The 17,500-nt window shown below is 49.2% G+C and overlaps 1 protein-coding gene across 2 annotated transcripts in view; it reads left to right on the top strand.

Annotated features, from left to right (window-relative positions):
• LOC140399657 (peripheral myelin protein 22-like) overlaps positions 1-17,500 on the top strand; it is a 21,233-nt gene that overhangs the window by 3,471 nt on the left and 262 nt on the right. For both annotated transcript variants that reach the window (XM_072489202.1, XM_072489201.1), the window contains exons 3-5: positions 1,249-1,360; positions 2,983-3,123; positions 15,235-17,500. The exon at positions 15,235-17,500 is cut by the window's right edge and continues 262 nt beyond it. In XM_072489202.1, the coding sequence (XP_072345303.1) occupies positions 1,249-1,360; positions 2,983-3,123; positions 15,235-15,398 (417 nt within the window). In that variant the 3' untranslated portion in view covers positions 15,399-17,500. The remainder of the gene's footprint in view (positions 1-1,248; positions 1,361-2,982; positions 3,124-15,234) is intronic.

Here is a 17,500-nt window from a genome sequence, read left to right as displayed (position 1 = left end):
ACCCCGTGCTGTACCTGTCCTGGGAGAGTTTGATGGGGACAGTGTCGAGGGAGCTTTACTCTGTATCTAACCCCGTGCTGTACCTGTCCTGGGAGTGTTTGATGGGGACAGTGTAGAGGGAGCTTTACTCTGTATCTAACCCCGTGCTGTACCTGTCCTGGGAGTGTTTGATGGGGACAGTGTAGAGGGAGCTTTACTCTGTATCTAACCCTGTGCTGTACCTGTCCTGGGAGTGTTTGATGGGGACAGTGTAGAGGGTGCTTTACTCTGTATCTAACCCCGTGCTGTACCTGTCCTGAGAGTGTTTGATGGGGACAGTGTAGAGGGAGCTTTGCTCTGTATCTAACCCCGTGCTGTACCTGTCCTGGGAGTGTTTGATGGGGACAGTGTAGAGGGAGCTTTACTCTGTATCAAACCCCGTGCTGGACCTGTCCTGGGAGTGTTTGATGGGACGGTGTAGAGGGGGCTTTACTCTGTATCTAACCCCGTGCTGTAACTGTCCTGGGAGTGTTTGATGGGGACAGTGTAGAAGGAGCTTTACTCTGTATCTAACCCGGTGCTGTATCTGTCCTGGGAGTGTTTGATGGGGACAGTGTCGAGGGAGCTTTACTCTGTATCTAACCCCGTGCTGTACCTGTCCTGGGAGTGTTTGATGGGGACAGTGTCGAGGGAGCTTTACTCTGTATCTAACCCCGTGCTGTACCTGTCCTGGGAGTGTTTGATGGGGACAGTGTAGAGGGAGCTTTACTCTGTATCTAACCCCGTGCTGTACCTGCCCTGGGAGTGTTTGATGGGCACAGTGTAGAGGGAGCTTTACTCTGTATCTAACCCCGTGCTGGACCTGTCCTGGGAGTGTTTGATGGGGATAGTGTAGAGGGAGCTTTACTCTGTATCTAACCCCGTGCTGTACCTGTCCTGGGAGTGTTTGATGGGGACAGTGTAGAGGGAGCTTTACTCTGTATCTAACCCCGTGCTGTACCTGTCCTGGGAGTGTTTGATGGGGCTGTGTCGAGGGAGCTTTACTCTGTATCTAACCCCGTGCTGTACCTGTCCTGGGAGTGTTTGATGGGGACAGTGTAGAGGGAGCTTTACTCTGTATTTAACCCCGTGCTGTACCTGCCCTGGGAGTGTTTGATGGGGACAGTGTAGAGGGAGCTTTACTCTGTATCTAACCCCGTGCTGTACCTGTCCTGGCAGTGTTTGATGGGGATAGTGTAGGGGGAGCTGAATTGTCTGTTTTTTTTACAGTCTTGGTGGATTTACACAGAGGGCAAAACTCGGGATCTTTGGAAGCAGTGTGACTACATCAATGTTAACCAGGCCTGGATTTGCTCCGCAATTGATTCTTCCCGGGGTCAAGGTGAGGCCTTTGAATGTACTAGATTAACTCTCCACCATCTTCTCCTGTTCCTGTGTAACAGGCTCGAGGGGCCGAATGGGCCTCCTCCTGTTCCTGTGTAACAGGCTCGAGGGGTTAAATGAGCCTCCTCCTGTTCCTGTGTAACAGGCTCGAGGGGCTGAATGGGCCTCCTCCTGTTCCTGTGTAACAGGCTCGAGGAGGGGGGCTGAATGGGCCTCCTCCTGTTCCTGTGTAACAGGCTCGAGGAGCTGAATGGGCCTCCTCCTGTTCCTGTGTAACAGGCTCGAGCAGGGGGCTGAATGGGCCTCCTCCTGTTCCTGTGTAACAGGCTCGAGGAGGGGGCTGAATGGGCCTCCTCCTGTTCCTGTGTAACAGGCTCGAGGAGGGGGCTGAATGGGCCTCCTCCTGTTCCTGTGTAACAGTCGAGGAGGGGGCTGAATGGGCCTCCTCCTGTTCCTGTGTAACAGCCTCGAGGAGGGGGCTGAATGGGCCTCCTCCTGTTCCTGTGTAACAGGCTCGAGGAGGGGGCTGAATGGGCCTCCTCCTGTTCCTGTGTCACAGGCTCGAGGGGCTGAATGGGCCTCCTCCTGTTCCTGTGTAACAGGCTCGAGGGGTTAAATGAGCCTCCTCCTGTTCCTGTGTAACAGGCTCGAGGAGCTGTATGGGCCTCCTCCTGTTCCTGTGTAACAGGCTCGAGCAGGGGGCTGAATGGGCCTCCTCCTGTTCCTGTGTAACAGGCTCGAGGAGGGGGCTGAATGGGCCTCCTCCTGTTCCTGTGTAACAGACTCGAGGAGGGGGCTCAATGGGCCTCCTCCTGTTCCTGTGTAACAGGCTCGAGGAGGGGGCTGAATGGGCCTCCTCCTGTTCCTGTGTCACAGGCTCGAGGGGCTGAATGGGCCTCCTCCTGTTCCTGTGTAACAGGCTCGAGGAGGGGGCTGAATGGGCCTCCTCCTGTTCCTGTGTAACAGGCTCGAGGAGGGGGCTGAATGGGCCTCCTCATGTTCCTGTGTCACAGGCTCGAGGAGGGGGCTGAATGGGCCTCCTCCTGTTCCTGTGTAACAGGCTCGAGGGGCTGAATGGGCCTCCTCCTGTTCCTGTGTAACAGGCTCGAGGAGGGGGCTGAATGGGCCTCCTCCTGTTCCTGTGTAACAGGCTCGAGGAAGGGCTGAATGGGCCTCCTCCTGTTCCTGTGTAACAGGCTCGAGGGGCTGAATGGGCCTCCTCCTGTTCCTGTGTAACAACCTCGAGGGACTGAATGGGCCTCCTCCTGTTCCTGTGTAACATGCTCGAGCAGGGGGCTGAATGGACCTCCTCCTGTTCCTGTGTAACAGGCTCGAGCAGGGGGCTGAATGGGCCTCCTCCTGTTCCTGTGTAACAGGCTCGAGGAAGGGCTGAATGGGCCTCCTCCTGTTCCTGTGTAACAGGCTCGAGGAGGGGGCTGAATGGGCCTCCTCCTGTTCCTGTGTAACAGGCTCGAGGAGGCTGAATGGGCCTCCTCCTGTTCCTGTGTAACAGGCCCGAGCAGGGGGGCTGAATGGGCCTCCACCTGTTCCTGTGTAACAGGCTCGAGGAGGGGGCTGAAGGTTCTTTACTGAAATTGTGCCTGACTCTGTCTCCTGTAGAATGGCTCCAGGCTTCCCAGGCGTCAATGGTCCTCGCTGTCCTCTTCTCGAGTGCATCATTCTTCATCTTCCTCTGTCAACTCTTCACTTTACGGAATGGAAGCCTCTTCTATGCAACTGGATTGTTCCAAATCTTCGCAGGTTGGTAATCATTGAAGACCAGCCTCTAATCGCCAAACTATTCCATCGAAGATCACTCTCTAATCCCCTAACTCTCCCATTGAAGATCACCCTCTAATCCTGTAACTCTCCAATTGAAGATCACCCTCTAATCCCCTAACTCTCCCATTGAAGATCGCCCTCTAATCCTGTAACTCTCCCATTGAAGATCACCCCCTAATCCCCTAACTCTCCCATTGAAGATCACCCTCTAATCCTGTAACTCTCCCATTGTAGATCACCCTCTAATCCTGTAACTCTCCCATTGAAGATCACCCTCTAATCCCCTAACTCTCCCATTGAAGATCGCCCCCTAATCCTGTAACTCTCCCATTGAAGATCACCCTCTAATCCCCTGACTCTCCCATTGAAGATCACCCTCTAATCCTGTAACTCTCCCATTGAAGATCACCCCCTAATCCCCTAACTCTCCCATTGAAGATCACCCTCTAATCCTGTAACTCTCCCATTGAAGATCACTCTCTAATCCCCTAACTCTCCCATTGAAGATCACCCTCTAATCCCCTAACTCTCCCATTGAAGATCGCCCTCTAATCCTGTAACTCTCCCATTGAAGATCACCCTCTAATCCCCTGACTCTCCCATTGAAGATCACCCTCTAATCCTGTAACTCTCCCATTGAAGATCACCCTCTAATCCCCTAACTCTCCCATTGAAGATCACCCTCTAATCCCCTAACTCTCCCATTGAAGATCACCCTCTAATCCTGTAACTGCCCCATTGAAGATCACCCTCTAATCCCCTAACTCTCCCATTGAAGATCACCCTCTAATCCTGTAACTGCCCCATTGAAGATCACCCTCTAATCCTGTAACCCTCCCATTGAAGATCACCCTCTAATCCCCTAACTCTCCCATTGAAGATCACCCTCTAATCCCCTCACTCTCCCATTGAAGATCACCCTCTAATCCTGTAACTCTCCCATTGAAGATCACCCTCTAATCCCCTAACTCTCCCATTGAAGATCACCCTCTAATCCCCTAACTCTCCCATTGAAGATCACCCTCTAATCCTGTAACTCTCCCATTGAAGATCACCCTCTAATCCTGTAACTCTCCCATTGAAGATCACCCTCTAATCCCCTAACTCTCCCATTGAAGGTCACCCTCTAATCCCCTAACTCTCCCATTGAAGGTCACCCTCTAATCCTGTAACTCTCCCATTGAAGATCACCCTCTAATCCTGTAACTCTCCCATTGAAGATCACCCTCTAATCCCCTAACTCTCCCATTGAAGATCACCCTCTAATCCTGTAACTCTCCCATTGAAGATCCCCTCTAATCCTGTAACTCTCCCATTGAAGATCACCCTCTAATCCCCTAACTCTCCCATTGAAGATCACCCTCTAATCCTGTAACTCTCCCATTGAAGATCCCCTCTAATCCTGTAACTCTCCCATTGAAGATCACCCTCTAATCCTGTAACTCTCCCAATGAAGATCACCCTCTAATCCTGTAACTCTCCCATTGAAGATCACCCTCTAATCCCCTAACTCTCCCATTGAAGATCACCCTCTAACCCTGTAACTCTCCCATTGAAGATCACCCACAAATCCCCTAACTCTCCCATTGAAGATCACCCTCTAATCCCCTAACTCTCCCATTGAAGATCACCCTCTAATCCTGTAACTCTCCCATTGAAGATCACCCTCTAATCCCCTAACTCTCCCATTGAAGATCACCCTCTAACCCTGTAACTCTCCCATTGAAGATCACCCTCTAATCCCCTAACTCTTGCATTGAAGATCACCCTCTAATCCCCTAACTCTCCCATTGAAGATCACCCTCTAATCCCGTAACTCTACCATTGAAGATCACCCTCTAATCCTGTAACTCTCCCATTGAAGATCACCCTCTAATCCCCTGACTCTCCCATTGAAGATCACCCTCTAATCCCCTAACTCTCCCATTGAAGATCACCCTCTAATCCTGTAACTCTCCCATTGAAGATCACCCTCTAATCCCCCAACTCTCCCATTGAAGATCACCCTCTAATCCCCTAACTCTCCCATTGAAGATCACCCTCTAATCCCCTAACTCTCCCATTGAAGATCACCCTCTAATCCCCTAACTCTCCCATTGAAGATCACCCTCTAATCCCCTAACTCTCCCATTGAAGATCACCCTCTAATCCCCTAACTCTCCCATTGAAGATCACCCTCTAATCCCCTAACTCCCCCATTGAAGATCACCCTCTAATCCCCTAACCCTCCCATTGAAGATCATCCTCTAATCCCCTAACTCTCCCATTGAAGATCACCCTCTAATCCCCTAACTCTCCCATTGAAGATCACCCTCTAATCCTGTAACTCTCCCATTGAAGATCACCCTCTAATCCCCTAACTCTCCCATTGAAGATCACCCTCTAATCCCCTAACTCTCCCATTGAAGATCACCCTCTAATCCCCTAACTCACCCATTGAAGATCACCCTCTAATCCCCTAACTCTCCCATTGAAGATCACCCTCTAATCCCCTAACTCTCCCATTGAAGATCACCCTCTAATCCCCTAACTCTCCCATTGAAGATCACCCTCTAATCTCCTAACTCTCCCATTGAAGATCACCCTCTAATCTCCTAACTCTCCCATTGAAGATCACCCTCTAATCCTGTAACTCCCCCATTGAAGATCACCCTCTAATCCCCTAACTCTCCCATTGAAGATCACCCTCTAATCCTGTAACTCCCCCATTGAAGATCACCCTCTAATCCCCTAACTCTCCCATTGAAGATCACCCTCTAATCCTGTAAGTCTCCCATTGAAGATCACCCTATAATCCTGTAACTCTCCCATTCAAGATCACCATCAAATCCCCTAACTCTCCCATTGAAGATCACCCTCTAATCCCCTAACTCTCCCATTGAAGATCACCGTCTAATCCCCTAACTCTCCCATTGAAGATCACCCTCTAATCCCCTAACTCTCCCATTCAAGATCACCATCTAATCCCCTAACTCTCCCATTGAAGATTACCCTCTAATCCCCTAACTCACCCATTGAAGATCCCCTCTAATCCCCGAACTCTCCCATTGAAGATCACCGTCTAATCCCCTAACTCTCCCATTGACGATTACCCTCTAATCCTGTAACTCTCCCATTGAAGATCACCCTCTAATCCTGTAACTCTCCCATTGAAGATCACCCTCTAATCCCCTAACTCTCCCATTGAAGACTACCCTCTAATCCTGTAACCCTCCCATTGAAGATCACCCTCAAATCCTGTAACTCTCCCATTCAAGATCACCATCTAATCCCCTAACTCTCCCATTGAAGATCACCCTCTAATCCTGTAACTCTCCCACTGAAGATCACCCTCTAATCCTGTAACTCTCCCACTGAAGATCACCCTCTAATCCCCTAACTCTCCCATTGAAGATCACCCTCTAATCCTGTAACTCTCCCATTGAAGATCACCCTCTAATCCCCTAACTCTCCCATTGAAGATCACCGTCTAATCCCCTAACTCTCCCATTGACGATTACCCTCTAATCCTGTAACTCTCCCATTGAAGATCACCCTCTAATCCTGTAACTCTCCCATTGAAGATCACCCTCTAATCCCCTAACTCACCCATTGAAGATCACCCTCTAATCCCCTAACTCACCCATTGTAGATCACCCTCTAATCCCCTAACTCTCCCATTGAAGATCACCCTCTAATCCCCTAACTCTCCCATTGAAGATCCCCCTCTAATCCCCTAACTCTCCCATTGAAGATCACCCTCTAATCCTGTAACTCTCCCATTGAAGATCACCCTCTAATCCCCTAACTCTCCCATTGAAGATCACCCTCTAATCCTGTAACTCTCCCATTGAAGACCACCCTCTAATCCCCTAACTCTCCCATTGTAGATCACCCTCTAATCCCCTAACTCTCCCATTGTAGATCACCCTCTAATCCTGTAACTCTCCCATTGAAGATCACCCTCTAATCCCCTAACTCTCCCATTGAAGATCACCCTCTAATCGTGTAACTCTCCCATTGAAGATCACCCTCTAATCCCCTAACCCTCCCATTGAAGATCACCCTCTAATCCCGTAACTCTCCCATTGAAGATCACCCTCTAATCCCCTAACTCTCCCATTGAAGATCAATCTCTAATCCTGTAACTTTCCCTCTGAAGATCACCCTCTAATCCTGCAACTCTCCCTTTGAAGATCACCCTCTAATCTCCTAACTCTCCCATTGAAGATCACCCTCTAATCGTGTAACTCTCCCATTGAAGATCACCCTCTAATCCCCTAACCCTCCCATTGAAGATCACCCTCTAATCCCGTAACTCTCCCATTGAAGATCACCCTCTAATCCCCTAACTCTCCCATTGAAGATCTCCCTCTAATCCCCTAACTTTCCCATTGAAGATCACCCTCTAATCCCCTAACTTTCCAATTGAAGATCACCCTCTAATCCCCTAACACTCCCATTGAAGTTCATCCTCTAATCCTGTAACTCTCCCATTGAAGATCACCCTCTAATCCCCTTCACTCTCCCATCGGAGATCACCTTCTAATCCTGTAACTCTCCCATTGAAGATCACCCTCTAATCCTGTAACTCTCCCATTGAAGATCACCCCCTAATCCCCTAACTCTCCCATCGAAGATCACCCTCTAATCCTGTAACTCCGACATTGAAGATCTCCCTCTAATCCCCTAACTCTCCCATTGAAGATCACCCTCTAATCCTGTAACTCTCCCATTGAAGATCACCCTCTAATCCCCTCACTCTTCCATTGAAGATCACCCTCTAATCTCCTAACTCTCCCATTGAAGATCACCCTCTAATCCCTTCACTCTTCCATTGAAGATCACCCTCTAATCCCATAACTCTCCCATTGAAGAACACCCTCTAATCCCCTAACTCTCCCATTGAAGATCACCCTCTAATCCCCTAATTCTACCATTGAAGATCACACTCTAATCCTGTGATTCTCCCATTGAAGATCACCCTCTAATCCCCTAGTTCTCCCATTGAAGATCACCCTCTAATCCTGTGATTCTCCCATTGAAGATCACCCTCTAATCCTGCAACTCTACCACTGAAGATCAATCTCTAATCCCTTAACTCTCCCAATGAAGATCACCCTCTAAACCTGTAACCCTCCCATTGAAGATCACCCTCTAATCCTGTAACTCTCCCATTGAAGATCACCCTCTAATCCCCAAACTCTCCCATTGAAGATCGCCCACTAATCCTGTAACTCTCCCATTGAAGATCACCCTCTAATCCCCTAACTCTCCCATTGAAGATCACCCTCTAATGCCCTAACTCTCCCCTTGAAGATCACCCTCTAATCCCCTAACTCTCCCATTGAAGATCACCCTCTAATCCTGTAACCCTCCCATTGAAGATCAACCTCTAATCCTGTAACATTCCCATTGAAGATCACCGTCTAACCCCCTAACTCTCGCATTGAAGATCGCCCTCTAATCCTGTAACTCTCCCATTGAAGATCACCCTCTCATCCCCTAACTCTCCCATTGAAGATCACCCCCTAATCCCCTAACTCTCTATTTGAAGATCACCCTCTAATCCCCTAACTCTCACATTGAAGATCACCCTCTATTCCCCTAACTCTCCCATTGAAGAACACCCTCTAATCCTGTAACTCTCCCATTGAAGATCGCCCTCTTATCCTGTAACTCTCCCATTGAAGATCACCCTCTAATCCCTTAACTCTCCCATTGATGATCACCCTCTAATCCTGTAACTCTCCCATTGAAGATCACCCTTTAATCCCCTAACTCTCCCATTGAAGATCACCCTCTAATCCTGTAACTCTCCCATTGAAGATCACCCTCTAATCCTGTAACTCTCCCATTGAAGATCACCCTCTAACCCTGTAACTCTCCCATTGAAGATCACACTCTAACCCTGTAACTCTCCCATTGAAGATCACTCTTTAACCCCTAACACCCCCATTGAAGATCCCCCTCTAATCCCCTAACTCTCCCATTGAAGATCACCCCCTAATCCCGTGACTCTCCCATTGAAGATCACCCTCGAATCCTGTAGCTCTCCCATTGAAGATCAGCCTCTAATCCCCTAACTCTCCCATTGAAGATCACCCTCTAATCCCCTAACTCTCCCATTGAAGATCACCCTCTAATCGTGTAACTCTCCCATTGAAGATCACCCTCTAATCCCCTAACTCTCCCATTGAAGATCACCCTCTAATCCTGTAAATCTCCCATGGACGATCACCCTCTAATCCGCTAACTTTCCAATTGAAGATCACCCTCCAATCTCCTAACACTCCCATTGAAGTTCATCCTCTAATCCGCTAACTCTCCTATTGAAGATAACCCTCTAATCCTGTAACTCATTCATTTAAAATCACCATGTAATCCCCTAACTCTCCCATTGAAGATCACCCTCTAATCCCCTTCACTCTCCCATCGGAGATCACCTTCTAATCCTGTAACTCTCCCATTGAAGATCACCCTCTAATCCCCTAACTCCCCCATCGAAGATCACCCTCTAATCCTGTAACTCCGACATTGAAGATCTCCCTCTAATCTCCTAACTCTCCCATTGAAGATCACCCTCTAATCCCTTAACTCTCCCATTGAAGATCACCCTCTAATCCCCTAACTCTCCCCTTGAAGATCACCCTCTAATCCCCTAACTCTCCCATTGAAGATCACCCTCTAATCCTGTAACCCTCCCATTGAAGATCAACCTCTAATCCTGTAACATTCCCATTGAAGATCACCGTCTAACCCCCTAACTCTCGCATTGAAGATCACCCTCTAATCCTGTAACTCTCCCATTGAAGATCACCCTCTCATCCCCTAACTCTCCCATTGAAGATCACCCCCTAATCCCCTAACTCTCTATTTGAAGATCACCCTCTAATCCCCTAACTCTCACATTGAAGATCACCCTCTAATCCCCTAACTCTCCCATTGAAGAACACCCTCTAATCCTGTAACTCTCCCATTGAAGATCGCCCTCTTATCCTGTAACTCTCCCATTGAAGATCACCCTCTAATCCCTTAACTCTCCCATTGATGATCACCCTCTAATCCTGTAACTCTCCCATTGAAGATCACCCTTTAATCCCCTAACTCTCCCATTGAAGATCACCCTCTAATCCTGTAACTCTCCCATTGAAGATCACCCTCTAATCCTGTAACTCTCCCATTGAAGATCACCCTCTAACCCTGTAACTCTCCCATTGAAGATCACACTCTAACCCTGTAACTCTCCCATTGAAGATCACCCTCTAATCCCCTAACTCTCCCATTGAAGATCACCCTCTAATCCTCTAACTCTCCCATTGAAGATCACTCTTTAACCCCTAACTCCCCCATTGCAGATCCCCCTCTAATCCCCTAACTCTCCCATTGAAGATCACCCCCTAATCCCGTAACTCTCCCATTGAAGGTCACCCTCTAATCCCCTAACTCTCCCATTGAAGATCACCTTCGAATCCTGTAGCTCTCCCATTGAAGATCAGCCTCTAATCCCATAACTCTCCCATTGAAGATCACCCTCTAATCCCCTAACTCTCCCATTGAAGATCACCCTCTAATCCCCTAACTCTCCCATTGAAGATCACCCTCTAATCCCCTAACTCTCCCATTGAAGATCACCCTCTAATCCTGTAACTCTCCCATTGAAGATCACCCTCTAATCCACTTACTCTCCCATTGAAGATCACCCTCTAATCCCCTAACTCTCCCATTGAAGATCACCCTCTAATCGTGTAACTCTCCCATTGAAGATCACCCTCTAATCCCCTAACTCTCCCATTGAAGCTCACCCTCTAATCCTGTAACTCTCCCATGGACGATCACCCTCTAATCCGCTAACTTTCCAATTGAAGATCACCCTCCAATCTCCTAACACTCACATTGAAGTTCATCCTCTAATCCGCTAACTCTCCTATTGAAGATAACCCTCTAATCCTGTAACTCATTCATTTAAAATCACCATGTAATCCCCTAACTCTCCCATTGAAGATCACCCTCTAATCCCCTTCACTCTCCCATCGGAGATCACCTTCTAATCCTGTAACTCTCCCATTGAAGATCACCCTCTAATCCCCTAACTCTCCCATTGAAGATCACCGTCTAATCCCCAAACTCTCCCATTGAAGATCGCCCACTAATCCTGTAACTCTCCCATTGAAGATCACCCTCTAATCCCCTAACTCTCCCATTGAAGATCACCCTCTAATCCGCTAACTCTCCCATTGAAGATCACCCTCTAATCCCCAAACTCTCCCATTGAAGATCGCCCACTAATCCTGTAACTCTCCCATTGAAGATCACCCTCTAATCCCCTAACTCTCCCATTGAAGATCACCCTCTAATCCCCTAACTCTCCCCTTGAAGATCACCCTCTAATCCCCTAACTCTCCCATTGAAGATCACACTCTAATCCTGTAACCCTCCCATTGAAGATCAACCTCTAATCCTGTAACATTCCCATTGAAGATCACCCTCTAATCCTGTAACCCTCCCATTGAAGATCAACCTCTAATCCCCTAACTCTCCCATTGAAGATCACACTCTAATCCTGTAACCCTCCCATTGAAGATCAACCTCTAATCCTGTAACATTCCCATTGAAGATCGCCCTCTAATTCTGTAACTCTCCCATTGAAGATCACCCTCTAATCCTGTAACTCTCCCATTGAAGATCACCCTCTCATCCCCTAACTCTCCCATTGAAGATCACCCCCTAATCCCCTAACTCTCTATTTGAAGATCACCCTCTAATCCCCTAACTCTCCCATTGAAGATCACCCTCTAATCCCCTAAATCTCCCATTGAAGAACACCCTCTCATCCTGTAACTCTCCCATTGAAGATCACCCTCTAATCCCCTAACCCTCCCATTGAAGATCACCCTCTAATCCCCTAACTCTCCCATTGAAGATCACCCTCTAATCCCCTAACTCTCCCATTGAAGATCACCCTCTAATCCCCAAACTCTCCCATTGAAGATCACACTCTAATCCTGTAACTCTCCCATTGAAGAACACCCTCTTATCCTGTAACTCTCCCATTGAAGGTCACCCTCTAATCCCCTAACTCTCCCATTGAAGATCACCCTCTAACCCTGTAACTCTCCCATTGAAGATCACACTCTAACCCTGTAACACTCCCATTGAAGATCACTCTTTAACCCCTAACTCCCCCATTGAAGATCCCCCTCTAATCCCCTAACTCTCCCATTGAAGATCACCCTCAAATCCTGTAACTCTCCCATTGAAGATCAGCCTCTAATCCCCTAACTCTCCCATTGAAGATCACCCTCTAATCCCCTAACTCTCCCATTGAAGATCACCCTCTAATCCTGTAACTCTCCCATTGAAGATCACCCTCTAATCCTGTAACTCTCCCATTGACGATCACCCTCTAATCCTGTAACTATCCCACTGAAGATCACCTTCTAATCCCCTAACTCTCCCATTGAAGATCTCCCTCTAATCCTGTAACTCTCCCATTGTAGATCATCCACTAATCCTGTAACTCTCCCACTGAAGATCACCCTCTAATCCGCTAACTTTCCAATTGAAGATCACCCTCCAATCCCCTAACACTCCCATTGAAGATAACCCTCTAATCCTGTAACTCTCCCATGTAAAATCACCCTGTAATCCCCTAACTCTCCCATTGAAGATCACCCTCTAATCCCCTTCACTCTCCCATCGGAGATCACCTTCTAATCCTGTAACTCTCCCATTGAAGATCACCGTCTAATCCCCTAACTCCCCCATCGAAGATCACCCTCTAATCCTGTAACTCCGACATTGAAGATCTCCCTCTAATCTCCCAACTCTCCCATTGAAGATCACCCTCTAATCCCCTCACTCTTCCATTGAAGGTCACCCTCTAATCCCCTAACTCTCCCATTGAAGATCATCCTCTAATCCCCTAACTCTCCCACTGAAGATCACCCCCTAATCCCCTAACTCTCCCATTGAAGATCACCCTCTAATCCTGTAACTCTCCCACTGAAGATCACCCTCTAATCCCCTAACTCTCCCATTGAAGATCACACTCTAATCCCCTAACTCTCCCATTGAAGATCACCCTCTAATCCTGTAACTCTCCTATTGAAGATCACCCTCTAATCCTGTCACTCTCCCATTGAAGATCATCCTCAAATCCCCTAACTCTCGCAGTGTAGATCACCCTCTAATCCCCTAACTCTCCCATTGAAGATCACACTCTATCCCCTAACTCTCCCACTGAAGATCACCCTCTAATCCTGTAACTCTCCCATTGAAGATCATCCTCTAATCCCCTAACTATCCCATTGAAGATCACCCTCTAATCCTGTAACTCTCCCATTGAAGATCGCCCTCTAATCCCCTAACTCTCCCATTGAAGATCACCCTCTAATCCCCTAACTCTCCCATTGAAGATCACCCTCTAATCCCCTAACTCTCCCACTGAAGATCACCCTCTAATCCCCTAACTCTCCCATTGAAGATCACCCTCTAATCCCCTAACTCTCCCATTGAAGATCATCCTCTAATCCTGTAACTCTCCCATTGAAGATCACCCTTTAATCCCCTAACTCTCCCATTGAAGATCATCCTCTAATCCCCGAACCCTCCCATTGAAGATCACCCTCTAATCCTGTAACTCTCCCATTGAAGATCACCCTCTAATCCCGTAACTCTCCCATTGAAGATCACGCTCTAATCCCCTAACACTCCCATTGAAGATCACCCTCTAATCCCCGAACTCTCCCATTGAAGATCACCCTCTAATCCCCTAACTCTCCCATTGAAGATCACCCTCTAATCCCCTAACTCTCCCATTGAAGATCACCCTCTAATCCCCTAACTCTCCCATTGAAGATCACCCTCTAATCCCCTAACTCTCCCATTGAAGATCACCCTCTAATCCCGTAACTCTCCCATTGACGATCACGCTCTAATCCCCTAACACTCCCATTGAAGATCACCCTCTAATCCCCGAACTCTCCCATTGAAGATCACCCTCTCATCCCCTAACTCTCCCATTGAAGATCACCCTCTAATCCTGTAACTTTCCCCTTGAAGATCACCCTCTAATCCCCTAACTCTCCCATTGAAGATCACCCTCTAATCCCCTAACTCTCCCATTGAAGATCACCCTCTAATCCCCTAACACTCCCATTGAAGATCACCCTCTAATCCCCGAACTCTCCCATTGAAGATCACCCTCTAATCCCCTAACTCTCCCATTGAAGATCACCCTCTAACCCCCTAACACTCCCATTGAAGATCACCCTCTAATCCCCTAACTCTCCCATTGAAGATCACCCTCTAATCCCGCAACTCTCCCATTGAAGATCACGCTCTAATCCCCTAACACTCCCATTGAAGATCACCCTCTAATCCCCGAACTCTCCCATTGAAGATCACCCTCTCATCCCCTAACTCCCCCATTGAAGATCACCCTCTAATCCTGTAACTCTGCCATTGAAGATCACCCTCTAATCCTGTAACACTCCCATTGAAGATCACCCTCTAATCCCCTAACTCTGCCATTGAAGATCACCCTCTAATCCTGTAACTCTCCCATTGAAGATCACACTCTAATCCCCTAACTCTCCCATTGTAGATCACCCTCTAATCCTGTAACTTTCCCCTTGAAGATCACCCTCTAATCCTGTAACTCTCCCATTGAAGATCACCCTCTAATCCCCTAACTCTCCCATTGAAGATCACCCTCTAATCCCCTAACTCTCCCATTGAAGATCACCCTCTAATCCTGTAACTCTCCCATTGAAGATCACCCTCTAATCCCCTAACTCTCCCATTGAAGATCACCCTCTAATCCCTGAACTCTCCCATTTAAGATCACCCTCTAATCCTGTAACTCTCCCATTGAAGATCACCCTCCAATCCTGTAACTCCCCCATTGAAGATCACCCTCTAATCCCCGAACTCTCCCATTGAAGATCACCCTCTAATCCCCGAACTCTCCCATTGAAGATCACCCTCTAATCCCCGAACTCTCCCATTGAAGATCACCCTCTAATCCCCTAACTCTCCCATTGAAGATCACCCTCTAATCCCCGAACTCTCCCATCAATATTCATTTCTCTTGCTCTGTCTCTGCAGGTCTTTGTGTAATGACTGGCGCACTAATCTTCACTCTCCATGTGGAGGAAATGCACGAGGATCTCTCGGGAAACTATGGCTACAGCTACATCTTGGCGTGGGTCTCGTTCCCAATCACTCTGGGCAGTGGGGTCATGTACATCCATCTCCGCAAGTTGCAGTAATCTCCGCCCCAAGGCCGAAGCCTGACCGGCAGCCTCGAACTCACACACTCTCCCTCTCTCCATTCCCTCAGACACAGAATCCCCACTAACTCCATAATCCAGGCCCACACTCCCCCCAGTGCCAGTACTGAGGGAGTGCCGCACTGTCAGAGGGTCAGTACTGAGGGAGTGCCGCACTGTCAGAGGGTCAGTACTGAGGGAGTGCTGCACTGTCAGAGGGTCAGTACTGAGGGAGCCCCGCACTGTCAGAGGGTCAGTACTGAGGGAGTGCCGCACTGTCAGAGGGTCAGTACTGAGGGAGTGCTGCACTGTCAGAGGGTCAGTACTGAGGGAGTGCCGCACTGTCAGAGGGTCAGTACTGAGGGAGTGCCGCACTGTCAGAGGGTCAGTACTGAGGGAATGCCGCACTGTCAGAGGGTCAGTACTGAGGGAGTGCCGCACTGTCAGAGGGTCAGTACTGAGGGAATGCCGCACTGTCAGAGGGTCAGTACTGAGGGAGCGCCGCACTGTCAGAGGGTCAGTACTGAGGGAGTGCTGCACTGTCAGAGGGTCAGTACTGAGGGAATGCCGCACTGTCAGAGGGTCAGTACTGAGGGAGCGCCGCACTGTCAGAGGGAGATGTTTATACTCCAGGATTTGAGCTCCATAATCCAGGCCGACACTCCCCCCGGTGCCAGTACTGAGGGAGCGCTGCACTGTCAGAGGGAGATGTTTATACTCCAGGATTTGAGCTCCATAATCCAGACTGACACTCCCCCCAGTGCCAGTACTGAGGGAGCGCTGCACTGTCGGAGGGAGATGTATATACTCTAGGATTTGAGCTCCAAAATCCAGGCCCACACTCCCCCCGGTGCCAGTACTGAGGGAGCGCTGCTCTGTCGGAGGGAGATGTCTATACTCTAGGGTTTGAGCTCCATAATCCAGGCCGACACTCCCCCCCCCGGTGCCAGTACTGAGGGAGCGCTGCACTGTCGGAGGGAGATGACTATACTCTAGGATTTGAGCTCCATAATCCAGGCCGACACTCCCCCCCGGTGCCAGTACTGAGGGAGCGCTGCACTGTCGGAGGGAGATGTATATACTCTAGGATTTGAGCTCCATAATCCAGGCCCACACTTCCCCCGGTGCCAGTACTGAGGGAGCGCTGCACTGTCGGTGGGAGATGTATATACTCTAGGATTTGAGCTCCATAATCCAGGCCCACACTTCCCCCGGTGCCAGTACTGAGGGAGCGCTGCACTGTCGGAGGTCGATGTCTATACTCTAGGATTTGAGCATCATAATCCAGGCCCACACTCCCCCCGGTGCCAGTGCTGAGGGAGCGCGGCACTGTCGGAGGGAGATGTCTATACTCTAGGATTTGAGCGCTATAATCCAGGCCGACACTCCCCCCGGTGCCAGTACTGAGGGAGCGCTGCACTGTCGGAGGGAGATGTATATACTCTAGGATTTGAGCGCTATAATCCAGGCCGACACTCCCCCCGGTGCCAGTACTGAGGGAGCGCCGCACTGTCGGAGGTAGATGTCTATACTCTAGGATTTGAGCGCTATATTCCAGGCCGACACTCCCCTCGGTGCCAGTACTGAGGGAGCGCTGCACTGTCAGAGGGAGATGTTTATACTCTAGGATTTGAGCGCTATAATCCAGGCCCACACTCCCCCCGGTGCCAGTACTGAGGGAGCGCTGCACTGTCGGAGATAGATGTATACACTCTAGGATTTGAGCTCCATAATCGACGCCGACACTCCCCCAGTGCCAGTATTGAGGGAGCGCCGCACTGTCGGAGGGAGATGTATACACTCTAGGATTTGAGCTCCATAATCCAGGCCGACACTCTCCCCGGTGCCAGTATTGAGGGAGCGCCGCACTGTTGGAGGTAGATGTATATACTCTAGGATTTGAGTGCTATTATCCAGTCCGACACTCCCCCCGGTGCCAGTACTGAGGGAGCGCTGCACTGTCGGAGGGAGATGTATATACTCTAGGATTTGAGCTCCATAATCCAGGCCGACACTCCCCCCGGTGCCAGTATTGAGGGAGCGCCGCACTGTCGGAGGTAGATGTCTATACTCTAGGATTTGAGCTCCATAATCCAGGCCCA

This window comes from Scyliorhinus torazame, chromosome 23, assembly GCF_047496885.1.
Source record: "Scyliorhinus torazame isolate Kashiwa2021f chromosome 23, sScyTor2.1, whole genome shotgun sequence".
NCBI classification, from domain to species: Eukaryota; Metazoa; Chordata; class Chondrichthyes; order Carcharhiniformes; family Scyliorhinidae; genus Scyliorhinus; species Scyliorhinus torazame.
The sequence above is the reverse complement of the archived record's forward strand: the minus strand, read 5'-3'. Positions and strand labels throughout refer to the sequence as shown.